This window comes from Momordica charantia (assembly GCF_013281855.1).
Source record: "Momordica charantia cultivar OHB3-1 chromosome 9 unlocalized genomic scaffold, Mcharantia_2.0 BLBB01000009.1, whole genome shotgun sequence".
Taxonomy (NCBI): Eukaryota; Viridiplantae; Streptophyta; class Magnoliopsida; order Cucurbitales; family Cucurbitaceae; genus Momordica; species Momordica charantia.
In genome coordinates this window covers 6,724,105-6,751,949 of record NW_028275167.1, presented here as the reverse complement: position 1 = coordinate 6,751,949, position 27,845 = coordinate 6,724,105, and the positions used below count along the sequence as shown (strand labels likewise).

The 27,845-nt window shown below is 38.5% G+C and overlaps 2 protein-coding genes across 2 annotated transcripts; one reads left to right on the top strand and one right to left on the bottom strand.

The window, feature by feature from the left end:
* The first annotated feature begins 22,357 nt into the window (after window positions 1–22,357).
* Window positions 22,358–23,607, top strand: LOC111018451 (uncharacterized). The gene has a single exon (XM_022294543.2). It carries the CDS (start codon window positions 22,554–22,556, stop codon window positions 23,484–23,486), a length of 933 nt encoding a protein of 310 aa, XP_022150235.1. The 5' UTR covers window positions 22,358–22,553; the 3' UTR covers window positions 23,487–23,607.
* Window positions 23,608–24,459: 852 nt separating this feature from the next.
* WDR5B (Transducin/WD40 repeat-like superfamily protein) lies at window positions 24,460–27,267 on the bottom strand. The gene is made up of 2 exons (XM_022294542.2): window positions 26,545–27,267; window positions 24,460–25,136 (listed from the first exon to the last, which is right to left on the bottom strand). Exons 1-2 carry the CDS (start codon window positions 27,202–27,204, stop codon window positions 24,846–24,848), a joined length of 951 nt encoding a protein of 316 aa, XP_022150234.1. The 5' UTR covers window positions 27,205–27,267; the 3' UTR covers window positions 24,460–24,845.
* Between the last annotated feature and the right edge of the window lie 578 nt (window positions 27,268–27,845).

Genomic DNA, 27,845 nt, shown 5'->3' with positions numbered 1-27,845 from the left:
TAATTATATATTTTAAAATTTTAAATTCAAAATATGAAAATATTGAAAAGATAAAAATAATCACGTCACATACTCAGTCTACCCATTTTATTCAGTAAATTGGAAATGGGAAAATTTATAGTCCTACCATAGTAGGAAAAATTTCACATGTAATCTTATTTTAAAAATAAAATAAAGTGGACTCCACGTAATTTTAAAATGAAAAATCAAGATACTATTCTCTCTCCCCCTGGTAAATTACATTCTCTCTACCTCTCAAAATACATTTTCTCTTCTTCTTTACCTCTCTCTCTAAATACATTATATCTCCTTTATTCTTACTTATACTTTCTAGAAAATACTTTTTATATTTTTTTCTTTCATTTCTTCATCTTCAATCATTTCTTATTTCAATATTTTTACAACAACTTCATATTCATTTGTAGATTTTTCTTTCCGTTCTTTTTATTTAAAGAATATTTGTAGTTCAAAGTTCTTTATTGATATTTTCTTTTTATTTAGAAATATATTTTAAAATAATTAAATAATTATTGTTTTGTTCTATTTAATTAATATTATAATTAGATTTTATTTGTTACCCATTAATCTACATTTTTTTATTTGTAACTTTATTTTAAAATAATTAAATATTTTTGTTTAATTTAAAATATTATAATTAAATTTTATTTGTTATGAATAGGCGTTAAGAAATTGTGAGAATCATTATATACAAACAAAAATATAAAAATTATATTTTTTTAGGACGATATTTAACAAAACTATAATTTTTTTTAAGGAAGAAAATTCTACCAATAAAACTGTGGGGTCTACTTTATTTTATTGAAAATATAAATAAAAATAGACGAAAGAGAATGTAATTTACATGATACAGCGTGAATGAAAGTAGTATATAAATCTCTCCTATGTAAGGAGTAGGACTAAAATTTTCCGCCAAAGCGAGCGTAGCTCAGCGGTAATTGGCATATACCTCCAACCAAGTGGGCTAAAATTTTCCATTAAAAACGTCCAAATTGACCATCAATTCTCTATCCCGTAGGAAAATTTTTCATACTCCTTCCCTTTAGAATGTGCCACGTGTGTATAATTATACAAATAAAAATTATATATTTTTCCAAGCAGATTCCATGTGTTTATAAACTAAATTACTCTACGTCATTCTAATTCATCTCTCTCGTTGGAAGATACATTATCTCTCTCATTAATTACTATAATTTCATATTTTCTTTTATTTTTCATCTTTTTTATTTTTCGTTATTCTCCCTTCAAACCAAAACGTTTTCATTCTTTTTTTCAATTGCTATTATTAAAATTTTTGTAGACCTCTTTACTTTTACTTTTTCCTCGACTATTGTTTCACTTTCTTATTTTCATTAAAACTATTTGTTGGAGGAATTAAACGAGACTTGGCAACCTATAGAGTGAGAAATGAATTTGGGCCGAGATAACCCAACCCATTAAAGAAAAAATCAGCCCAATGCACAATGCAATGTACAATACATGACACAAAGCATGGCAATGCGGCACCCCTCCCAGCCGCACAATAAAAGGCCGGGAGGGGGAAAGTTGAGCAGTCCCACCGCTATATTAGTAACAATTTAGTCCATGAACTTTAATATGTACCGATTTAGTCCATATAGTTTAAAATTTGTAACAATTTAGTCCCTACCACGAAAATTCTCATCAAAATTAAGCGTCATTTTTTATTATATAACGATTTAATTTTTGTAATTTATAAACTAATTCGATTCTTCATCGGTTTATCGATCTACATATATAAAAAATTTAACAAAAACAAAAAAACTCACAACGGAGACTAAATCATTACAAACTTTAAACTTAACAATTTGAAAGTATAAGGACTAAAACGTTACTTTTGAAAATTCAAGGACTAAATCGTTACTTCAACTAAAGTATAGGGACCAAAAGTGTTATTTAACCTAATTAGTTAATTGTTCCTCTTTTGGATTGGGCCCTCCTTATAGGCTAATCCCATTTTGTCGGGCTTGTTTCTTTATGCCCTTGGTATATTCTTTCATTTTTTTTTTCTCAATGAAAGTTAAGTTTCACATAAAAAAATCATCTCTTTTTGAGAAACAATTTAACGAGACAACAATAATAATAAAAAAAAAAGTGGATTACTAATAGTAATATGTATGTTGAATGTCAAATCGAGCATAACTCAGGTGGTTAAGGTATCTATCTCTAAAATACATTACAAAAACAATAATTTAATGAAACATTAGCTTTTTACTCGTAAATTTTAACATATTTTTTAAGAAATGACTTAATCGAGAATTTTAGAACATAAAAAATCAAATTGAGAAAAATCTAGGAAAAACCACAAGGAAGACTATAAAAAGCTAAGTAGCGGTGTGAAGCTTATAAAAAAGGGGGAAAAAAATTCTTTGATGCCCCAAGTCAAATCAAGGATTGAGTTGGCAAAGCTATGTGGAAAAAGAGTATTAGGTACTTGAAGAATATCAACTCATCCACTCTATCTAAAGGGAGCATAATTATTACTTTTGTCCTAACAAGAATATTTATATGATATGATTGATAACAATGTTGAAGGTGTTTGAGTTTCACACGATAGACTTGTTCAAACATCAAATCGTTCGGGAGAGAGCCCACTAAACCTTTTCACTTGGAGAAATTATTCGAGGAAGCTGGAACAATATGATTTTTTTAGTACAACAAATTGGGAAATCGGGAAACTAAAAATTATGATTTGTCTATACCTGGTCAAGAGAAGGGTGATGAATTTTGCTCAAACATTACAACATATACTTGCTTCCTTTTCTTAAGGGTGCCACCCACATTGCTTAGTCAAAGTGTGTGCTTGAGATTGCTCCACATGACATGATTGATAGGTGACACATAACCATGTAGATGTTTTAAGGTTTTCACCCATAATTAACAATGACAAAAGCTTGAGATGAGTTCTATTTAATTATTCGTGACAAGCATGTCAATCTCATCAAGGATAGAGCTAAAAATTTGGTTAGAAATGAGAATTTCTTTTTTCGATCGCGTTTGTTTCATGATTAAAAGCAGAAATTTAAAACAAGAGATTCAATAAAAAACAGAGTGGTACTTTTTCGTACAAAATTTGAAAATTGAATATCAATTTATTCTATCGAAAATCATTTTGGTGTTTAAGTAATGTATCTGTAAATTAGTAGTAGCTACCAAGTAAATATTTAGTTTAATCTAAAATAATATTAATTACTTTATTAACATTTTTGTTACAATTTTGTATAATTTATATTATATTTTACATACTTTAATTTTAACAAAAACGAAAAAAATTTATAACATGAAATAATATATTTATCAAAATTTTTATCTTTCTTTTCAAAGGTAATTCTACACTTTAAAGTTTCAAATTCAAAATATGAAAATAGTGAAAACATAAAAATGTTATTTTCAAAATTTTCACTATTTGGATCACAAATCCGAAAACGGTTTTAAAAGACAAATGACATATTCACTAAATCCGTTTGATTCACTGAATCTGAAAACACCAAAACACCAAGAGGGAAGCAAAGTTCCTCGATCTTTCTTCTCTTGAATCTTGAATCTCACGATATCGGAAGCTCAAGATGAAAGTTATATACGTTCTAAAAATCCAAAAATCAAGTAGAATCGATTAGTTTGACCTAAAACAAATGTAAAAAGAATCAAACCAAAAAAATATGACAAAATTAGAATAACATTTTAACTCACACACCAATATAATTAGAGATGGGATTGACCAAAAAACAAGTAGCCGTAGTAACAAATACAAAAATGGGCATGAGAGAGAGGCCATCCTTTGAAGAAATTGAATGGCACATGACATGTTGAGGAGAGAGAGAAAGAGGACTTGGAGCTTTCATCACATGCAAACCAAAGCATAGCCATTGATGTGATATATATGAGCTGTGTGTTTGTGTTTCAAAATAAATGTGGGGTTGGGGGAGAAGGCCAAAATCAATTGAAACTTCCAACCACAACTTAACTTAATTATACTCGATAATCGGTTAAATTACAAGTTTGTCCCTTAAACGTATTCAAGGTTTACAGTTGATTTGTCTCCGAGCTTTAAAAAGTGTCAATAAGTTCTAAGGTCCTGTATGATAATGATTATGATATAGTTCTTAAAAATTAGGCTTCGCTATTTCACAATTTCTTTGATATATTTTGCCCCTTTCATTTTAAGTTCTTATTTTAGTTTTTCTAAAAAGTGAATAACAAAATGAAGAAAGCACATAAGTGTGAAAGTGATGGTAGACATAAAATTGTTGGGGCTTAAATTTTCAATGACTGTTGTATTTTCCTAAACTTTAAAAAATGTCGAGTAGGTCGTCAAACCTTCAATTGTGTTTAATAATTCGTTTTTTACCTACTATATATTATTAATATATCCAAACTAATTCAACACAATATTGAAAAGTTTGGAGACTTCCATTAGACATCTTCTAAAAGTCCAGAGACTATATTAATTTAAAAAGGCCCATGAACTATACTTGTAATTTGCCCAAACGGCTCAGCGGTGATTGATACTTATCTTTAATCGACAGGTCGCGTGAGTTCGAAACTCCACGCCCCACACATGTTGTACTAAAAAAAACTATACTTGAAATTTAATCTTAATAATTATACCTTGTTTTATTATGCTTCTATTCATCATAATTTTAGTGAGAAACTAATTTGATTTCAAATCTTTTTATCTTGATCTATAGATTTGATTTGTTTTTTATTGTTAATCTAACTTATATTAATTGTACAATATCATATGTTTATATTACACACCTCCAACCTGATAAATGTTTTAATATCTACTTTTTTTTTCCTTGGAAAGGGATTATTTATTTTTATTTATTTTGTGGAAAAATAGAGGGATTCCTTGAATTTAAAGAAAAACGGGGATCTTCATGAATGTGAATGATGGGAAGACTTTCTTGAATTTCAAGTGTGTTTGTAATTAACTTTTATGAGAGATGTTGTTAAAAGATACAACAGTACTTTTTTATTATTCAAAATTCAAAAAGAATTTCCTTTCTTTTCTTTTCTTTTTTTTTATTTTTTATTTTAGATTTGAGATTTGAGATTCCAAAATGAATTATAATGAATAATCATGTATACACAAAGGAAACTTGGTATGGATTTTTTTTTTTTGTTTCTGGCTTTTTGAAAAATTTAACTAAACTCAAGTTATGGTTTCAAAAATATTTTACCAAATGAACTTTTTTTAAGGCAAAGTTACCAAAAAAAAAAAAAAAAATCCATGAAACCTTTAACCAACAAAGTTTAAATAAAACGTACCTTGACTTTTCATAAATATTTTAAAAACTCTTTTTGAACAAACATTCGTTAATATTTTGAATGGAAAGTTGACGTAGCAGAATTTGAAAAAAATGTGACAATTAACGTGAAAATTTGTCTGAATTAAGTTTGAAAGTATGAAATTTGGGAGAAGCTACCATTTTTAAATGGATGATTAGGGTAAAATTAGATATACAAGGGAAAAATCAAACCCTCAGTAAAAAAGATTTTTAGGACAAAACTAGACGTTAATTATTACGTCAAAAACCTTAAAATGGTTTTATTTAATCTTTTTTTTTCTTTTTGAAGAACCTTAAAATGGGTAAGAAATATTATTTTGTGTTTCCAGTAAAAATAAGACAAGATATTTCAATTAATATTGTATTTAGGCAGTAGGACCAACCAAACAAACAACCCTTATCCTCCTATTGTGTTCGAGAGTAAAGGTTGAATTAGTAATTTTAAAAAAAAGAGATTAAAGTATAATTGATTTTTCAAAATGACCGTATTGATATCTTAAAAATCAATTTAAAGTGATTTTAAACTTTTTTAAAATCAATTTCCTAATTTGTCAAACATATCAATGGAAAGGGAATTTATTTTGTGGTCCAAATCACTCCTAAACACACAGTTAATCAGTTAATGACTTAATATATAAATATATAAATTTAAAAAAATATTTTTTTAGAGTATAAATATAGTTTCTTGATGCTCTTTAGGATCTAAAGTATATGTGAACCCATTTTATCAACTAAACAAGAAAGAAAAAAGGAAAAATTGTAGTCCCACCCATATCTGAAAAGAAAAATAAATTAAAATTAGAGGGTTGTGCGACTCATTTGATCAGTATAAAAATTAGGGTTTAAGAATAGTTTTATGTTTTTTATTTAAATATTCTTTAAATAGATAACTTTGGTTTAAATATTATTTTTTATTCCTGCTAATATAAATAGTAAAAAACTTAGAGAGAAATAAGTTCAAACCATGGTGGTCACCTACTTAAGATTTATATTAACGAGTTTTCTACGCAACCAAATGTATGGTAGGGTTAGACAGTTATCATGCGAGATTAGTCGAGATGCGCAAGCTGATCGAACACTCATGGATATTAAAATATATATATATATATATATATATATATATATATATATATATATATAATATGAAACACATATCAGAAATAGTACAAATAATTATTGAATTGAGGAAAAAAGGCAACTATTTCATTAATTTATATGTACTAATTGAACCCCACATAGAATTAATTGAATTAGTTGAATGAGGGAAGGGATTTGAAGAGTGGCCCATTGAGAGACAAAGGTCACTGTGATTTTGCAGACATGTGAGGATTTCTTGAGAGAGAGACATGAATGATATGAATATGATCAAATTGATGCTTAGAGTTGGTCACTTGTGGTGGGGAAATGTCGAATCGTGTTTTGAGTAGCGATGTTTTTATTTTATAAAACAAGCTTTTTAAAAGAATTGTATGTGTTTTTACGTGAAAGATTCGATGTTTAGTATAGAAATAAAGTTTTAAATGTGGGTGTTGAAATGAGGTTGAAAAAATTTTACAAAAGTATTTAAATTAATAAATATGCATTTGATATTTTTAAAAATAAGTTAAAATTTTTTATAGTGATCTTTTGTTGATATATATACATCAACAAGTTGGCGAAAATCTCCACAAGTTCACGGAAATTTAATACCCCGAAAAAATTTTTGTTTAATTTTTTTTAATTATGATCTAAATTCTAAAAAAGCACTTTAATATGATTTTACAGAAAGTACTTAGATTATGTATAAGAGTGATAAGAGGACTAAAAGCGTAATTTTTCCTCAAAATCATCTTGTGAAATTATAGTGTACTATAGTGAGGGGACATTTTTTAGAGAATATTTTCATTGTAACCATTTTTTATTTCTGGTTTCTAATATCTTAAGAAATCTATGTATTTTGCAACTAATTATGTTTCTCGTTTCTTTCAAAACATTCTCAAATTTGTACAAAAATTTTGGAAACAACCAAAACAAGATGGTTTTGACCATACTTAAATTCATTGATATTGGGGTCATGCAATCCATTTTTCTTTATTAAAAATGAAGAAATAGAAACAAGAAATAGAATAATACTTTTTTCTTTCTTTTCTTTTTTCACTGCCAGAAAAGCATTTTTAGGAGGTTTGGCTTAAATCTAAAGTGCTTCTTAAAGATTTTTTTATGGTTAATTTTCTTTTGGAACATCCACGAATATGATCAATTACTCTACCTACTTTGTAAGTTTATTGTTCTTAGGTATATTAAGATTTGGTCTCAGATTCGAATTTCGAAAATAATAATATTTATGGTGAATGAGTCATTTTCATTGTTACGGTACCGACAACTAATCTTGAAGCACATTATTAATTATATGTAGGTTAGGACTTAGCTCTATCAAAGGACCACAAAGGGAAACTTCTTAAGCTAACCCATATGTTGCCTATATATTACATGGTTTTACTTCTTAGAGCATCTAAAATAGATAGATTCTCAAATAAAGTTTATCTTCGAAAATTAGATAATAGTTAACTTGAATATATCAACATGCACGGTTATGATATTATTCTTGACCAAAAAAGTCGAAGGTTCGAATCTTAACCCTTACATATTATTACACTAAGAAAAAATGTATATATATAGTTAACTTGGACATAATCGAGTGGTTAGACATATGAAACCTAAGTATTTAACATCAATATATTCTTGTCTGAACCAATTTATAGTTTCTAAAACTTTGAATTATATTGCTAATTTAAGAATAACTAAATTAGTTAAGACATATATTCTTCACTGTTTATGCAAGGATATGCACAACAGTGTACTTCTGATTGCAGCTCGAACTCGGCCTCCGAACCGATCTGAATACTTGGGCGGACCTGCACAAAAAGGTGAGCACTCTGACGATCAAGTCAGTATAGGTCGGATTCCCAGTTTTGTTCGAGGTCAGAAATCATCGTACCTAATCGTGGAGTGAGGTCCTCTACTTATGGGTGGTAGTCCCGTTAATCTCACGACGGTTATACCCGGCAATCTCGGGACCGTCGGTTACACCCGGTAATCTCGGGACCGACGGTTACACCCGATAATCAAGCCGCTGACAGTAGCTCACATCGGCCCCTACCGAGCTTCCCGGTAGGTCGAACCTCGGCCAGGTTCACCTCGGCCCTCATACTTAGCATCTGTCAACGCTAGTGGTGGTGATCTCAGCGGTCCGAGCTGGGCATGACTCATGAGTCATCTTGGAGCACCAATAGGGGTCCTTCACGTGTCCAGGGTATTCTCTTCCCCAAACATTGGCCCCCTTTCTGTCTGGTCCGATCTCGACTTGGCAGAGAAGTTCATTCGACTTGCTTTGGACGTGTGGCGACTTCTTATTCGTGGGAAAATATAACCGTTGCGGTAGATTTATCGTCGAAATATTCAAATATTCTGACGCTTCGGATCTTAGGGAGGATCCTAGCCGCTCGTTTGATTACACGTGTACGATGGGGAAATTTTTCCGACGAGCTATAAATACCCCCAATCCTTCAGGTCATACCTTACGTTCCCTGAGTTCTTGGAGTTCGATCTGAAGGTAGCTCGAACCCTTGGTAGGTCGGTCTCTTCCCTCTCTCTTTCGAACGTAGTTGCCATGTCGTCCTCTTTTAGCAGCAACTTAGGATCCGATGAGGATTTGGCTCGTAGGTTAGAGTCCTAGCTCGAGAAGATAGAAAACTTTAGGTTCTCCGATGACGGGGAGGATAGTGATGCCTCCACCTCGGGTCAGGGTTTGGAATACCCTTCTAGGATACCTGAGCACTACCTCGGATCCCTTCGTAGGGGGTTTGCTATCCCTGAGAACATCCTCCTTAGGATTTCGGAGGAGGGGGAGAGAGCTGACAATCCTCCAGAGGGATGGGTCGCTCTCTACTTCAAAATGTTTGAGTACGGCCTCAGACTTCCCCCTTCACCCTTTCGTCCAAGAGTTTCTTTTCCGAACTGGGCTGGCTCCTGCTCAAGTGGCCCCCAATGGGTGGGGTGTCATTTTCGCTTTGGCCATCCTTTTTTGGCTACGAGCTTGGGATAGTGAAGAGGCCGAGCTGTTAGACGTAGACCAGCTCCTCGCTTGCTTCGAAGCGAAAAGGATAGCTAAGAAGCCTGGTCGGTTCTACATGTGCGCAAGGAAAGGCACATGCGGTATAGTTAAAGGGCCGACCTCCATCAAGGGATGGGTGAGGAAGTGGTTCTACGCTTCTGGGGAATGGCTTGCAAAGGACGAGTCAGATCGTTCCTTCTTTGACATTCCCACTAGGTTTAGGAACCTAGGTACGGAGGAGTTCTTACTTCTTGTGATAACTTTCTTTCTTGTTATTCAGGTCTAACTCAAATTTTGTCTTTGTGCAGTTTCAATCCGACCAGTCCCCGAGCTTACGCAAGCCTCCTCCGACACGTTGAAATATTACAAGGAGCGTTTTCCGAGGGGTAGGAAGGTCGGAACCTTGGTGACCGACAAGCTGCTGCTTGAGTCCGGGCTGCTAGATTACAACCCCGCAGTTCGTCCCATTGAATCCTCAAGGCCGAACTCCGATCTTGGTATGCCGAACTTGCTTCCCCCATTTTTCCTCTAACCTTGTGTTGACCCCTGTTTACATTTTGCAGCCATGGTTTGCGGATTTGCAAGCAACGTGAAGCGTAAGTCCAAGGGTCGAGCCCATGCTCTTGAGGCCGCCCAGAGTTCGAAACCTGCCACCCCTGTTGTGGTAGGGCCAGCCTTGGAAGATCCAGCCCCGGTGATCGAGCTGGAGTCTTCTGGGGGTCCTTCAAGGGAGAAGCGCCCCAGGGATCAGACCGAGGCGGTGGACGCCTTGCCCTTGGGCGAGGAAGTGAGGGAGGAAGTCCCTCTGAAGCGAAGGAGGAAGAAGAAGAAGACGACCTCCCCCTTGGAGGTCGGAGCTTGTGGGGTCTTGCCTGCGAGTTTCGCAGATCGGGTGGACGATCCTGAGGCCAGGATGGGCGGGACGTCCGACGTGACCACACGATTCAGAGTTGAGCCGTCAAGTTCTGTGGTGAGGGACCAGGTGTCCCGCATCTCGGCCGCAAGTTTGGACCGCTGCCTAAGGAGGGCGTCCAAATTTGTGAGCGACCCAGGGTCCGTTCTACAGAGGATCATCGACTACGCCGCTGAGATAAGACTAGTGTCTCCATTTTTGCTTAATTTACCTAACAGGTAGCTCGGTCTAATTTTATTATTTGTACCTCTTCTCAGACGTTTGTTGCTTCCATTCAATCCGCTCTGGCTGTAAAGGCCGAGCTGGATGGGAGGGAAGTTCTGGCAGCGAGGGAGAAAGAGGAGTTCTCTGCTGCCTTGGAGGCTGCTTCCTCCACCATGAAGGATGAGCTGCTGAAGGCTCACTCTGAGGTGGAAATTTTGAAGGCCGAGGTGGAGACCAAGGCCGAGCTGCTGAAGAAGGAAGAGGACAGACGCAAGGCCCAGCTCCGAGCTGCCCATGCTATCACCAGGGGCTTGGAGAAGGAGAAGTTCTAACTCCTGAAGGAGAAAGATGACATGCTCCAGGCACTTGAAGCGAAGGATAAGGAGCTGAAGCATGCGACTGCCGAGCTGGAGACGGCGAAGGAGCGCCTCAACAATGGAGTCCTATTGGAGGAATCGTTTAGGCAACATCCTGACTTCGATGGATTTGCCAAAGACTTCTCTGACGCGGGCTTCAAGTTCCTCATGAGGGGCATTGCTTCCGACATGCCTGACCTTCAGATCGATCTCAGTGGTCTGAAAAAGAGGTATGCCGAGCAGTGGGCGTCTGGGCCTGGCGGCACCCCTGGCCCCCAAGCGTTGGTGGACAAGTATGTCAGAGATCTGGACTCTGACTACTCTGATCTCGAAGAGGACCAGGTCGGCACCACTCAAGAGGGCGCTCCTCAGGCAAGCTCTTAGGCGATCATCCTTCATGAGACCTTTCTCTGTCTTTCTTCTCTTCTTCTTTTGTTTTTTGTTTGTAAGTGTCAGGGCAGAGCTGCAAGGTCTATAAGCCTTGGCTCTGCTCTCCATTCAATAAAGAGGCTCCCATTTGTTTTTACTTTGTTGCCTTCCTTTCTTTGCTTTTTCTTTAAGCCAAAGCCAATGTCACCTCGCACCTCGCACTTTTGAGGTCGCGCCTTAAAAAATACTTGAAATTTTGAATTCGAATATCTGTCTAGCATTCAATGCATTGCACCAACTCTGGATTTTTTAACATCGCACCCTTAACTTAAAAACGTTAAAAGGCTAAAATCCTAAGTCCGTAGTTGTTCTTCATATCGCACCTCGTACCCTCAGGTTCAGAGGCTTGATCATTTTGAACTTTTCACATCGTCCCTTTACCTTGAAGGTTTGAATTTTAAGTTCATCAGTGGTTTTGGCATCGCACCTCGTACCCTTAGGTTTTGGAGGATTGAATTTTAACCGACTGCTGGAACGTGATCGCGTGGGAGTCCGTGGCCCCCATTTAATTTCTGGTCGAACTCGGAATCATGGAATTAAATCATCACATTTATTCCGATCATAATTCCTTTGAAACAGTTTTTACAGATCCATGGAAAACCCTTTTGGCATTTCAAGGATAATAACGCTTCAGGTGCTCCGCGTTCCACGGGTGCGCGAGGACGTTTCCTTTCAGATCGGCCAGTACGTACGTCCCAGGTCGGACTATGCCCTTGACCTCAAACGGGCCCTCCCAGGTCGGATCAAGGGCACCCACATGGGCTTGGACCCTCCTTAAGACCAGATGTCCGACCTGAAAGGTCCGAGGTCGAACGCGAGCGTTGTAATGTCTGGCCATTCTGCCCTGATATTCCGCCAGGCGTAGCTGGACCATTGCTCTTCTTTCTTCCAACAAGTCGAGGTTGAGGAGCAGCTCTTCCTCATTTGTCGTAGGCTCGTAATGCTCTACTCTGTCAGATGGCATGCCGATCTCAACCGGGACTACAGCTTCGGAGCCGAAGGCCAGGGAGAACGGGGTCTCACCCGTCGATTCTCTTTGGGTGGTCCGGTACGACCATAGAACCTCTGGTAGCTCCTCGGCCCACCTGCCTTTCTTGGAGTCCAGTCTAAGTTTGATGCCTCGCTTGATGATCTTGTTGACTGCCTCCACCTGCCCATTTGCTTGCGGATGTGCGGGGGACGAGCTAAGGTGACTTATGCCAAGCTTGCTGCAAAAGTCTTTGAACTTGGCGTTGTCAAACTGCTTCCCATTGTCTGTCACAATGGCCTGCGGTATACCAAAGCGACATATGATATTTGTCCATATGAAGGACGTGACTCTGGATTCCGTTATGTGGGAGAGCGCCTTGGCCTCGGCCCACTTTGTGAAGTAATCCACAGCAACCACAGCGAACTTGGTCTGGCCCTTGCCCAAAGGGAAAGGACCAATGATATCTACCCCCCACTGCGCGAATGGCCATGGGGCCGAGATGGGGGTGAGCAACTCGGGGGGTTGGTGGATTATGGTTCCGTAGCGTTGGCAATTGTCGCAAGTTCTAACGAACCTTTTGGCGTCCTGGCTGAGGGTCGGCCAATAGTATCCTTGTCGGATCACTTTGGCTGACAGCGATCGGGCGCCTGAGTGATTACCGCACACTCCTTCGTGGATTTCTCTGAGGGCGTACAGGCCCTCTTCAGGGGTTAGGCATCTCAATAGAGGCAGGGAAAAGCCGCGTCGGTACAATGCTCCACCTCGGACCACGAACGGAGCTGCTCGCCTTGCCAACTTTCTGCGCTCCCTGGGGTCTTGTGGTGAGTTGCCCCTAATGAAATCCGCAATCGGGTCCATCCATGAGGATTCTGGAGCGCCGATCTCCATCAGATCTGGCTCTGAGATCGAGGGATTATCTAAGATCTCGATGGGGACCGACCTGGCCAGGTCGGTCTCGTACGCTGATGCTAGCTTGGCCAAGGAGTCAGCATTAGAATTTTCTGCTCGGGGAACCCGGCTTACTTCGTAAGTTCGAAACTGGGCGAGGTACGATCTGACCTTGCCCAAATACTTCTCCATTCGGGAGTCTTTGTCTTGGTACTCTTCCTTGATCTGGCTCACAACCAGCTGGGAGTCGCTGAAGACCTTAACACAAGAGGCCCCCAATGCTCTAGCGATTCGCAGGCCGGCAATAAATGCTTCATACTCAGCCTCGTTGTTAGAAGTTCGGAAGCCGAACCGCAAGGCATACTCAAATCGCTTGCCTCCTGGTCTGAGCAAGAGGACCCCGGCCCCGCACCCCTTCTCATTGGAGGATTCGTCGACATAGATTGTCCATGGTAGGTCGGACTCGCTCAGCTCGGAAGGTGGTGTGAGCTCGGCTATGAAATCTGTCGCTGCTTGTCCTTTCAACGCAGTTCTGGGTTCGAATTGGATGTCGTACTCACTTAGCTCCATTGCCCACTTCATCAGGCGTCCAGAAGCTTCTGGCTTATGGAAGATGTTTTTTAGGGGCAAGTTAGTGAGCACCACCACAGTATGGGCTTGGAAGTATGGTCTAAGCCGTCGGGCCAAGGTGACTAAAGCAAGAGCCAACTTTTCCATTTGAGGGTATCTGGTCTCGGCTTCGGTCATAGCCTTGCTTGTGTAGTAGACCGGATTTTGTCGCGCTTCCTCTTGCTTGATTAGGGCCGAGCTGACGGCGCTGTCAGACACTGCTAAGTACAATTGGAGCTTGTCCCTCGGCATGGGTTTGGCGAGCAAAGGTGCCGAACTGAGGTAGCTTTTCAACTGCTGAAATGCTTGCTCGCACTCCGCTGTCCATTCAAACGGCCCTTTCCTCCATCTCGAGCACGGCTTTAATCTTTTCGGGGTTGGCCTCGATTTCCCGGTTGTTCACCATGAAGCCAAGGAATTTTCCCGAAGAGACTCCAAAGGCACATTTAGCTGGGTTGAGCTTCATTTGATATGTCCTCAGAACCTCGAAGGCTTCGGTCAGATCGGAGAGATGTGACTTAGACTGCTTGCTCTTGACGAGCATGTCGTCCACATACACTTCCATATTCCGGCCGATCTGCTTGGCGAACATTTTGTTCACCATTCTTTGGTAGGTTGCTCCTGCGTTCTTTAAACCGAAGGGCATGACCTTGTAACAGTACAGACCTTGGTCTGTTATGAATGCGGTATGATCTTGATCTGGGACATGCATCTTGATTTGGTTGTACCCAGAGTAGGCGTCCATGAAGGTGAGCAGTTCGTGCCCGGCTGTGGCGTCCACGAGCTGATCAATCCTCGGCAGTGAGAAGCAATCTTTCGGGCATGCCTTATTTAAGTTCGTAAAATCTACGCACATTCTCCACTTTCCGTTAGATTTTTTAACTAATACAACATTGGAGAGCCACTCGGGATACGAAATTTCTCTTATGTATTCAGCTTTCAAAAGTTTGCTAACTTCCTCAACAATTACATCACTCCGCTCCTTGTTTATAGGTCTTCTTTTTTGCTTTACAGGTCGGAATGATAGATTTATGCTGAGGCGATGCGTCATAATTTTCGGGTCAATGCCAGGCATGTCCTCATGGGACCACGCAAAGACATCCGAGTTGGATCTGAGGAAGTGGATTAGCTCCTCTCTGTCGGTGGCCCCCAGCTTGGTTCCTATGCTTACTTGCTTCTCGGGACTAAGTAGAGGAACAAGCTCGAGCTCCTCAGTGGGTGCGGCAAACTCCCTCCTCGGCAGGTCGGCCTTGAACTCAAGCGTCTCATCCCTACTGGCGAGAGTTTCAAGGGCACAGACCGATGAGCATTTGAGTGCGGAGGCATAGCACTCCCTTGAAGCGGTCTGTTCTCCTCGGACCGTGCCCACGCCATTGGGGGTGGAATACTTCAAAACTTGATGAAGTGTCGAGGGAACTGCCCGAAATGAGTGGATGATGGGTCTCCCAAAGATGGCGTTATAGGCCGACCTACCGTCAATCACCACGAACTCGGCCATTTGGGTGACCCGAGTTTGGTCCTGCCCAAGCGTGACCGGCAAGTCGATGCAACCCTCTGGGATGACCGATTCTCCAGAGAACCCAACCAGCGGTGTCAGACTTTTCTTCAATTGCGACCTCGTCCATCCCAGGGCGAGGTAGGTCGGTAAGGACAGGATGTTAGCAGATGCGCCTCCGTCTACCAGCACCCTCCTGACCACCACATGATCAATCAAGGGAGCGATCACAAGTGCATCATTGTGGGGCAGGTGGACCTCCTTCAAGTCTGCACCGTCGAAGGTGATTGAGCAGGTCGGCCTCTGCTCCCTGATGATGCACACCTCGCGCCTGGCTGCACGGCTAACTCCTTTCTTTTATGTCCGGACTGACCCCCGCTTAGCCCTCCGAAAATGGTATTGATGACCGCAGGTCGGTCAGTGCGCCGGGGCGGCGTCCTCGAACGCTTCCGCTCTTCCTTTTTCTCTGCCGAGCTGGTCCTGGGCTTTCCCACAAATTTCTTGAAGTAGTCATCTTGAATTAGGTCCTCAATTTGGCGCTTCAACTCCCAGCAGTCCGACGTGTTATGGCCGTGCTCCCGATGGAAGCGGCAATACTTGTCCTTGCTGCGCCTCTCCGGGGCTCCCCGAAGCTTCTCAGGACGTTTGAGTAGTTTTTTCATTCCAGACTCCTCTATGTTCGTTAGGATCTCGGAAATTGGAATCGTGGTTGAGGTGAAGCGTTCGTAAGGTCGGCTCCTGGCAGGTCCGTTCTCCGCCCTCCGATACTCAGCTCGGCCGCTGGAAAAGGATCCCTTGTCCTTGGACTTGGGATCTGCCTTTTCTATATCCTTTCCACTTCTGCCCCGGCCGATCTTTCGTTCTGGTCGGCCGGTTTTGGTCCGGAGGAGTTCTTGTCCATCGATGACTTTCTTCGCCTTCTGAAGCACCTCGGCAAAGGTGGCCGGGGCCTCCTCTCCAAGTTTCACCGTGAGGGCCTCGTCGGCTAGACCGGTGAGAAAATAGCACATGGCCGAGTCATCGGAGCAGTGTGCGACCTTCAACTGCTCCTCCTGGAATCTGGTGACATATTCTCGCAGCGTCTCACCCTCCTTTTACCTAATGGTGGCGAGATGGGTCGCTGTCTTTTTGTCATAATGCCGAGAAGAGAACTGGGCGAGGAACTCCCTTCTCAGCTGAGAGTAGGTCGAGATCGACCTGGCTGGCAGTCTCCGATACCACAATCGCGCGCTACCAGTAAGCGCGATCTGAAAGGCGCGGCATTTGATTGCGTCTGATGCCGCTTGGAAGTCCATGAGGCCTTCAAAGACCTCAACATAATCCTTGGGGTCTTTCGACCCATCATAAGGTTTCACGGTAGGAGCTTTGAACTTCGGAGGGATCGGTGCTTCCAAAACGTCCGAGGTGAAGGGCGATTCTCCCAAGTCGCCATCGTTCAGTGGACCTTCTTTCTGCTCACATTTGGCTTTTAAGGCCTCCACCCGAGCGTCGAGCTGGCCCCTCAGCTGGTTGAACTCCTCCCTTGTAACCACTCCTGCAGGAGTTACTGGGTTGCGAGAGGATTCAGCACGCTGGTTGGAGCTCCTGTGTGAGCGGGATGGTGACTGTCCTCTTCGGAGAGATGATCCTCGCTTTCTGTTGAGGTGTTCACGAAGGTCTCCTCTCTGGCGAGTGTGTCCCTCGCTCTCGTTGTCTTCGGGATGTTCCTCCTCGACTGGGCCGAAGTGGGAACCCCTTTGCTCGCGTATGTCAATGCGCGTCATTCGATTTTCAGATCGGGACCCTACGCTTGCAGCTAGTATCATCTCGTTATACATTTCCTCCATGGACCGCATTTGTGTGCGCATTGCCTCCATTTCTCTCTGGAGTACGTCAAAGTTCTCACTTGGTGGAGCCGGGGCTGGACCCCGGGCGCCCTTCTTAGAGGTCCCACCTCGGCCACGGGTGGCCTTGGATGTCCTTGGGTGCGCAGGCGGTAGGATAGGCACGGTGATTCGTGCCGACCTGCGGAGGGGTTCTGTTGCTAGGCCGTCGTGGCCTTGCCCCTCTACTACTGCTGCTCCGACCTCCCTCTGGTGGGCATCGCCGGCAGCTAGAGTCCTTCGATCTGCCGTATTGGTCGAGTTTGCTGGTTGAACCATTTTCGCTCGCGTATTGGCTTAAAAGGATTGGGATGACTTAGATTGTCGTCCCCACAGACGGCGCCAAATGTTTATGCAAGGATATGCACAACAGTGTACTTCTGATTGCAGCTCGAACTCGGCCTCCGAACCGATCTGAATACTTGGGCGGACCTGCACAAAAAGGTGAGCACTCCGACGATCAAGTCAGTATAGGTCGGATTCCCAGTTTTGTTCGAGGTCAGAAATCATCGTACCTGATCGTGGAGTGAGGTCCTCTACTTATGGGTGGTAGTCCCGCTAATCTCGAGACGGTTATACCCGGCAATCTCGGGACCGTCGGTTACACTCGGTAATCTCGGGACCGACGGTTACACCCGATAATCACGCCGCTGACAGTAGCTCACATCGGCCCCTACCGAGCTTCCCGGTAGGTCGGACCTCGGCCAGGTTCACCTCGGCCCTCATACTTAGCATCTGTCAACGCTAGTGGTGGTGATCTCAGTGGTCCGAACTGGGCATGACTCATGAGTCATCTTGGAGCACCAATAAGGGTCATCCACGTGTCCAGGGTATTCTCTTCCCCAAACATTCACTAAAAGGTTGGACGGTCAAATCTCTAACCCACATGTTGAATTAAAAAATATTATATTATATTATTGTTATTTATTCTCCACATTAATAATGAAATATTCATATGATACATTTATTAATCGATCTAGTTATCTATCACATCACTTCAATTCAACTAAAATTAATCTAATAAAATAAAAATTAAAAAAAAAACTTAATATAAAGAATGAAAACAACTTTTTATGTCTCATCTATAAAAAGTAGATCCCAAAATTGAGTTCTATTAACCAAGTGGTTGGTTAGCCTTTTTTTTCCCTCTTATTATTTTTCAGAAGAAAAAAAAAGATAATCACGAATCAAAATTTCTTTTTTATTTTCTGAAATTGGACAAAAAGTCATAGTCTTTCTGTTTTCTGTTTTGAATGTTATTATTATGTTTTTTGTTTTTAAATGGTAGTGGGAAACCATAGCAATCACTACATCTAATGGCAGATTATTAAAACTTCAAATGGTGGGAAAATTATTAACTCTCTTTCTCTCTCTTTTCTTTTTTTCCTTTTTTTCTCTCTATAAGATTCTAAATATAATTTGTTTAAAAAAAAAGTTAAGGTGAAAAAAAAATTTGAATACTATTCTCCAACAAACTCTCATTCTAAACGTTGTTGTCGATCAAGACAGTGAAATCTCAATTTTATGGAAATATAGATAGAAATATCGAAAAAATATCAATTTCGATTGATATTTCGAAAAAAAAATTTAAATGTAAAAAATTTTAAAAATTATATTTAAATTAACAAACCAGCATTATTTAACTTAAAATTATTATTATAATATGATGTCTCTATGATATATATATCGAAATGTCAAAGGTAGATATCAAATATATAGTGTTGTGTGTAGAAAAGTAAAGGAAGGTTGAAATACTAGGTCTCTCCTAAAGACCACCTACCAGAGGGTCAATCTTCATACTTAGCCGTAAAACCAGTTGAAAAATCTCCATACGGCTAAGGACTTACCTACCTTCGATCTTATGCACCCGACAACCCGAACCTTTAGGACAAACGAGTAACTGCAGGTCGGATACCCTATCGGATCTCCAACCTATGAATAGATCGCTTCATTTCTGTATCAGGTATCACATTTTAGCTTGATCTTAATATATTGGTCAAACTTAAACTGATTTGAGTACTAGAAGGTTTACCTCTCTTATGCAGATCTTTTCTAGCCAAGTGATACTCAAGTTCATTCCAGCCTCATCCGTTGACCCATTCAGACTTTCGACTAATTTTGTTGCACAAAAATACAAACATACGAAAATATTAATGAAAATAATGCTAGCTTGTTCACGAAAAAGTTGAAATTGAATTGTGTCAAACTAGTTCGATTTTTTAACATTACAAACAAAAGTTAGTCGATTGGTTTGGTTTTTATAATTGTCCATTCGAGTCCTTTCAATGGTCAATTTTACCAATTTGAAATAGTTTGATGGTAAACGGTTGGTTTTGACTTTTTGTTTTCTTTTAAATTAAAATTATATATTCTTTCAACTTGATGATTGTGTTTAATCATTAAATTTAAAATTTTTAATTTCATAATGTTATTAACATTGTACTATACAAAATAGAATGATACAGTCATATAAATTACAATTTCATATGTTACTTAAAAAAAAGGATATATTAGCCAATCTAAACAAATCTCAATTAGTTAAAGTATATATTATCAACCAATAGGTCTCGAATTCGAATCTCAAACCCCACATCTCGTTTAACTTAAAACAAGGTATATTACACGTCTCTACCATAGTTCAAAGTTCAGAAACATCATTAAAGTTTTTAAAAATTTCAAGATTAAATAAACACAACCATTAAACTTTATGAACTAAGAATTGTAATTCTTACCTTTATATTTGGCTAAATACTTGATTAAGTCTTTAATGTTTGGGTAATATTTTAATCTACTCCCTCCTTTAAAAAGTTTCAATTTAATTAGTACCTTACATTTTAAACAATTTTCAACTATACTCTTCTAACTCTTCTAGTTAAAATTGGCATGATAAGCTTTTACTTGACATGATATTTAGGGAATCGGTAGTAATTTAAAGGAAGAATTACCTTAGAGATGATTTTTGAATTTGATGGCTCCTAACACTCATAGGTTCAAGAATGATAAAACAAGATTTTTATTTATGTTTGAAAAAATTAGAAACGGGAACAAAAAAAACAAGAAACTTGTTTAATTTTACTGTTTCGAAAACTTCTATACACTTTTTGAGAATATTTTAAAATATAAAAAACAAGAAATATAAATACTTATCAAATGCTTAGATTTCTTAATAAAATTATAAACGACAAACAGAAACGAGAACTTTATCAAATGGACTCTTATTTTTTTACTCATTAGATATCATGTCATTTTTTTTTTTTGATAAAAGAAAACTGAGAAACGAAACACAAATTAAACATTCGGGAGTTCCAAAAGAAGAAGGTTGAACAACCACGAAGGCATATCTTCCTCTTCCCCACGCTTCCAAAGGGCAAAATCTTCTCCATCTCTGGCTCTCTTTGCAATCTCATGGGCCACTAGATTCAAATCTCTCGATGCATGTTGGATCGACACAACATTTGCAGTCGATGCCAACTGAACGCCATCTTCAATGACCAATTTTATCTCTGTAAGGTCAGATTCTTTACCATTCAAAAGATTTATGACTTGAAGGCAATCTGATTCCACATAAATCGATAAATTTCCTTCTCCTTCCATTGTTATCGCTCTTAATCCTTCGCAAATAGCCATAGCTTCAAGGATTAGATATCATGTCTTAAAGTTTATCACTAGCCAATTTTAACATTCATCAATGAAAAAAAAAAGATAAAATTGAAAAATGTGTTAAATACATGAGAGACTAAATTGAAAGGAAAAAAACACCCAAACATTAGAGACTTAAACAATACTTTAGCCTTTATTTTTCTTGAAATGATAAGTCAACTAAACTAAATTCAAGTAAAAAACTAAACCAAACCAACTTATTTACCTTTCTAATCTCCAATATTATCCTCTACGGTTAAAACAGTGGTAACTTTTTCTGAGACAAGGAAAATTCAAATTGTTACTCCTACCATTGCAAAGGTAAAAATAAAATCGATAAATCGAATCCTCATCCCCACGACCGTAACTTTATATTGTAATATATATATATATATATATATATATGCATATATACATACATATACATATATATATATAATGCTTTTTTGGGGGAAAAATATTTTGTTTTATGAGTTGTTAGTTAGCATGCTTTAAAACAGTGATTTTGAAGCTTGAATTTGCATGTGTTAGTGTCAGTTAAACAATGCTCACAATCATTCCTTTAATTATTATTATTAGGTTAGAAAAACGTTTGACTGAACTTTAATTTAAGCCGCGATTTAGTTTCACAACTTTAATCTGTAACAGCATAGAATTTATACTTCCAAATTTGTGTTGTACTAAAAAAAAATATTTTTAAATTTGTAACAATTTAATATCTAAAATTTTAATATGTAATAATTTATTCCCGTAGTTTAAAATTTGTAATAATTTAGTTCCTACTTACAATAAAAGTTCACATAAAAACTAAGTGTCTATTTTTTATTGTATAACGATTTGGTCTTAATAAGTGTATTTAAATACACTTGATACATTTTCCTCAAAAAAAAAAAAAAAACTTTGATACTTATATAAGAAATTTCATCAAATCTTAACAATATTTTTTTTATCACAGAGACTACAATAAATCGTTACACGTTTTAAACTAAAAAGAATAAATTTTTTTTAGTATAACATGTTGGAGAGGAGATTCGAACTCACAACCAACTAAAAAGAATAAATTGTTGTATAATAAAGTTCATGACTAAATTGTCATAAATTAAAAAATGTGAGGACCAAATTATTACCCACTAAATTTGAGATACTAAATCGCTATTTCAACAAAGGTACAACGACCAAAAGTAAAATTTTAACTTTATTATTATTATTGGGCTAAATTACAAAATACTCCATAACTTTGCCATTTGTTTCAAAAATATTCTTATCATTTTAAAAATTTTAGTAGTATCTTTGACCTTGCAAACATCCGATAACATTAGCAATTAAAGTTGAAACTTGTTGGGATTAAGTGAGAGAATGTAGAAGAAAAAGTTATCTTTTTTAAAGGGAGATTAGTGTAAAATTCGACAAAACTAGGTATAATTTGACTTTTTTTCGAGCATAGCTCAAACGTCATTGACATAATCTCCAATCGAGATTGTGAGTTATAGCATCGTTTAAAATATTAATGGATATTTCCCCATATTTTCTCAATCCTTTTTTCTTCATATTCAAATCCAAAAAAAAAAAAAATCCATTTTTCTTCCAATTCCCCTTTCACCGCATAAATATCTCCTCCCCCTTTTACCCCCAATTCCCCATTTCATTCTCTCATGGCTCAATCCTCAGATCAGATTAAAGAATTCAGAACCTGAGCTTCTTCAACAATTTCAGCTTCAATTTACCACTTCACTCTGAAAAACCCAACAAATTCTGTATCTCCGACCTTATGATGAAGGATTTTCCTTCTTGTTTCGGCGAAAATGGCGTCCAAATTGCAGATTCTTCTTCTTCTTCTTCTTCTTCTGCTTCCTCCTCCTCTTCTTCGAGCATCACTAAAGCTGCTCAAAACCTAGTCACCTGCGTGTACCAGTGCAAATTACGCGGCCGATTGAGCTTCATTGTTCTCACATGGACCAAGCATTTGATGGGGCAAGCCCTCTGTCTTCAAATCCAGAATTCCGCCAATCACTGCCTCTGTAAGCTCGACATTAAGCCATGGCTGTTCTCCAAGAAGAAAGGATCTAAGATCGTCGACATCGAATCGAGCAAATTGGAGATCCACTGGGACCTAACAAACGCCAAATTCGGCTGCGGACCGGAGCCGGAGGAGGGATTCTTCGTCGCGGTGGTGTTCGACCGCGAGCTCATATTCCTCGTCGGCGATTCCGCGACGGAGCCTTACAAGAAGATCGCCGCGGCGGCGGCGGTGTTCGTCGCGAAGAGAGAGCACGTCTTCGGGAAGAAATCGTACTCCGCTAGGGCTCAATTCAGCGAGAGAGGGCAAACGCATAACCTCTCGATCGAGTGCGACACCGGCGGGATTAAGGAACCGAGCTTGGTGATTCGAATCGACAGCAAGACGGCAGTGCAGATAAAGCGGCTGAAATGGAAGTTCAGAGGGAATCAGACGATTGTGGTGGACGGAATTCCGGTGCAGGTGATGTGGGATGTGCACAATTGGCTGTTCGGGAACGCTGCCATGAGCAGCGCCGTGTTCATGTTCCAGACGCACAAGAACAGCCAATCTGGTTTTGATTCTTCTCCTTCTCCTTCTCCTCCTTCTTCATCTTCTCCATACTCTCAACAGATTAAAGATTCAAAGTTGCAGTTGCAGGGTTTGGATTTCTCCCTAATTCTATATGCTTGGAGGAATGAATGAATACAGAAACAAAAACACTTTTATCTAAAGTGAATTTTTTAAATCGGCGTTTGTTATATTTATTAATTATTTTTTTTTCCATACATGACATATCAAAATTTATAGCGTTTTGTTCTTCTCATTTGATCTCAAATTGCACTTTTTTGTTTCCTTTTAGAACTGGGATTTCCTTTTTTTGACTCTCAAGTTTGGGTGGTTGATATCAAATTCTAGTGAAAACTTCAAATTAGTTTGATTTTGTCGATGGAATGAGTTCTCATGAGTGTAATTTGAAATGGAAAAGTATGAAGAAAAAGGAGTTAGCATATGTTAGATAAAAATTAATTGTCATATGGGGTTTACTTGGAATAGAAAAGATCGATGGAACCATGATGGCCACTTATCTTAGGAATTAGAAATTTTCATGTGTTTCTCGACACCCAATACTGTAAGGTCGTCTCGTAAGAGTAGTCGAGGTGTACATATGCTGACTCGAACATGAGGAAAAAAAAGATTATTGGAAATTTTGAGATAAGATAAAGATTTGAATGGATGGTACATTAGTCCTGGGAAAGGGAGGAACTGAATCAAAGTTTGTTATTAAATTGAAATTAGAATCTATGTATTGTATTGAAATTTGAACGTGCATTGTTGAAACATCGAGAATTTAAAAAATTGATTTTTTTCGTTGAACTGATTTTTGAACACCTACTAAATAAGGATTCAGCGTATTATTAAATTGAAATTCAAGTCTCACTATTTTGAGGTAGAGAGAACCAAAATTGGAACAAAATTAGTGTTTGAACCTCCAACTTAGTAGAGTTAAACTCGTGTGTAAACAAAATATTATTGGTAGAAAAGCTATTTGTTACCATTCTTGAATTTTGTATCACCCAATATGTTCTTTTCTTTAAAAAGAACATCCAATATGAAAGAAGAATACTGATTATTTCTGATTTTGAATTAATAAATGATTGAAAACTATTTTACCATCTCAAGTAAAATCTTATCCTATAGCTTTATTGCTTTTCCTCACTAAATATAATCAAATTTCCAATTCAACGTTCAAGAATACAATTATATGTAATAAACATCAATTGTCACAGGAAGAAGGACAATGAAACTCTTTACCCGTGTTTATATATATGTATATACAACTGCCAGTGAAATCGAGTCTCCAATCTTGCCGCCGGGTTGCCCGGTACATGTAGAAAACAGTCATTAACAGCATCAGATTCACAAAATATGAAAATGAACAAGATATTCAGAAACAATTACAACTTGTACAAAATCTCATCTTCTTTGCTTCTTTGAGTTGGTGATGGTGAAAAAGGTGTCATCTTCTTTGCTTCTTTGAGTTGGTGATGGTGAAAAAGGTGTTCATGGATCTTGAACCCACACTCTCACTGATCTATCCGCTTCAAGTCCTGCAGATGCAATTTTGTTCTCAGTTGGGTGACACGACACAGAAATGACAGCATCCGTGTGGCCTTCAAGTTTCTGAATCATGTTTTTCCCCTGTAGATCCCATATGTAGATGCATTTATCCTCCGACCCGCTGATGATGTATTTTCCATTGGTGACAGAAAATGTCGACACAATGCAATAGGTTCTATTCAAGTGTCCTGTGTATATCTTCAAAGACTTCCCAGTCGAGTAGTTCCATAGCTTCTGCACCCCCAAATGCACAAATATGATATAACAAAAATGTGAATGTCTAACCTTAAAAAGGTATGAACTAATTGTATCAACCACCAACAGAAAGTTGCGCTCGAGTCTATGAATACAAAATTGTACGAGTTTTTAATCTATGCATCATCACTACCAGAGTCTATCCCAACAACATTCCATAGTTTACACAGCTACTAAGATGCAAGAAAGGAAATGGGACTATTAGACAAGAAAAGCTGTACAAATTGGTATAACCAATCCTCTAGTCAAAGAGTAATGGTACGGTAAACATAAGCAAGAAAGAGGCTAAATTTTATCTAGATAACAGAACATTCCATGCTCTGAACTAATGTTTACTTCCATGAAGGTTGCAAAAGCCTATAATTAGGAAAATTATAAACAGGGTGAACTCAGTCGGTTGTTAAGTCACCAAAAAACCAGAGTCTGAGCTACATATGCTCATAGTTCATACACTCATAGTGCGAATTAAAAGGACATGGGTACAAAAGACTGCATAATTCCGCAAATGCTATCGAAGCTGTTGAGCATGAAAACGCCTGTAAATTGTTATTATCAAAAGCACAAACTTCTTACATACTCTTAAAATTTGTTTTCTTGCAAATGCTACTAAAAGTTTGGAATGATTACAGAATCTTAAAAATCCAGGATTTTTGAATTTCCTGTAGAGCCTCATTGTCCTACTTGACAGGCTTGTCATCGAGGATACAGAATGATTGTTCTTTCAAAACTTTGTCTGTGCTGAGTCAAGACTCCTGATCCTAAAATAACAGAGTACGACTCAACTAGTTTGAGCAATAACACCACTATACAGTTTTTATCAATCATTGACTAAATTTCACTAAGAAGTTAAAAACTTGAAGAAGATTAATAGTAATCTGTTTGTAGAAACCTGACCAACCCAGAAAAAGCTCCTCCAGTATTCAAAAATGGAATTCCTTCAAACGTCTTAAGTTTTCTTTCCCCACATAGGATTATCGGATCACGACAGAGAAATGGCCAGGCATTAGGAAATAAAACATCTTGAATATCTTTATAGGCCAAGTTTGCGTTTTCGGGGGCTAAGCTCAATCCAGGGCAGAACCGTAGTTCTGAAGGAGCCATGTAAAAGGAAAAATAAGCAAAGAAGAAGACAATTTCAGCATGAACTTCTTGCACATTTTGATTTTAGATTAAAAAAAAAAACAGTAGGAATGCTTATGATCCAACGAAGCCACAAATGGAAAGCCCCTCAATTTAGCTTACTAGTTCCGATTTCCTTATCAAACTCCATTCTGAAAATACCATTTCCATCAATCTCAACAATCAATCAATCAATCAATCAGGCAACAAGCATACTATCATCAAGAAGGCAATTCCAAAACTTCAAAACCCAAAAAGAACAACTTACAAGGGTGTCATTGAGAGTAGCAACAAGTATGAACTTGCCATTGGGAGAGAACTTAGTAAAAGACACAGCAGGGACCTTATCATCAATGAGAGTCTTCAAGCAAATCCCGTTGGAGGCATCCCAGATCTTACAGGAACCATCATGACTACCAGAAACGATAAGCGAACCATCGCGATTAAAATGCACAGAAGTGACAGGCATGGAGTGAGCCCTAATAGCATGGAGGCACTTCCCAGTCTTGACCTCCCAAATCCGGATCGTGTCATCGAAGGAACCAGAGACAATGAGGTTGGATTGGGGGTTGAAGTTGACGCAGAATACGAAATCGGAGTGGCCGCGTAGGGTTTTGACGCACTCGCCGGTGGAGGAACGAACGTCCCAGATGCGGAGAGTGCGGTCGTCGGAGGCGGAGCAAATGTAATGGGAATCGGAGGACCAGGCGAGATCGGAGACGCCTTCGGAGTGGCCGACGAGGCGGTGGCGGAGGGTGAGAGAGGTGGAGGACCAGATGATTAGGGTTTTGTCGAGGGAGGCGGAAGCTAAGAGAGTGCCATCGTTCGAGAATTTCACACAGGACACGGCGCCGGTGTGCGCCGTCAACGTTCTCAGGTGCCGGTACGGTTTGTGCGGTTGCTGCTGGTTCCCGCCGCCGCTCGCCATGGGAGAGAGACCTCGACTTGGCTGCTGTAAGTTTTGAGCATCATCCAATGTATATATTGGGCTTTTTTTAAATAATTAATTGGTTAAATACAAACACACAGATATATATATATATATTGACAAAAATTAATTGGTTAAATATAAAGATTGATTTTAGTCATCAGACATTTTTCAAAGGCTAAACCAACAAAATCATAAAATTTATTCCTTGAAGATTTTCAATTATGTTTTTTTAGAAAACATTTGTTTCAAAAAAATTGATTTGTTATCAAATTATTATTTTATTAATATATTTGAATACGTGATCTTATTAGCTACTTCAAACAAGTCTAGTAGCTGTGGACAAAATCCATTTCCATGGAATGTTCATGTTCATGCGACCAAATAATTAATAAAAAAAATATTTAATGACAAGCAAACTTTTTGTTAATATATTTTTATATTGTTTTATGAAATAGTCTAATTTGTAATTTTTAATACATTAAAGGTAAAATTGAGAACTTCAAGAGATCGGTGAGAACTGACTTGAGAATTACTTAAAAAATTAGAGATTGTTTAGTATATTTTGCCTTTTTTTTTAATTTGCATTATTCATTTTTATTAAGTTCTTTATTTAAAAGAAAGTTTTTTTTTTTCCTTTT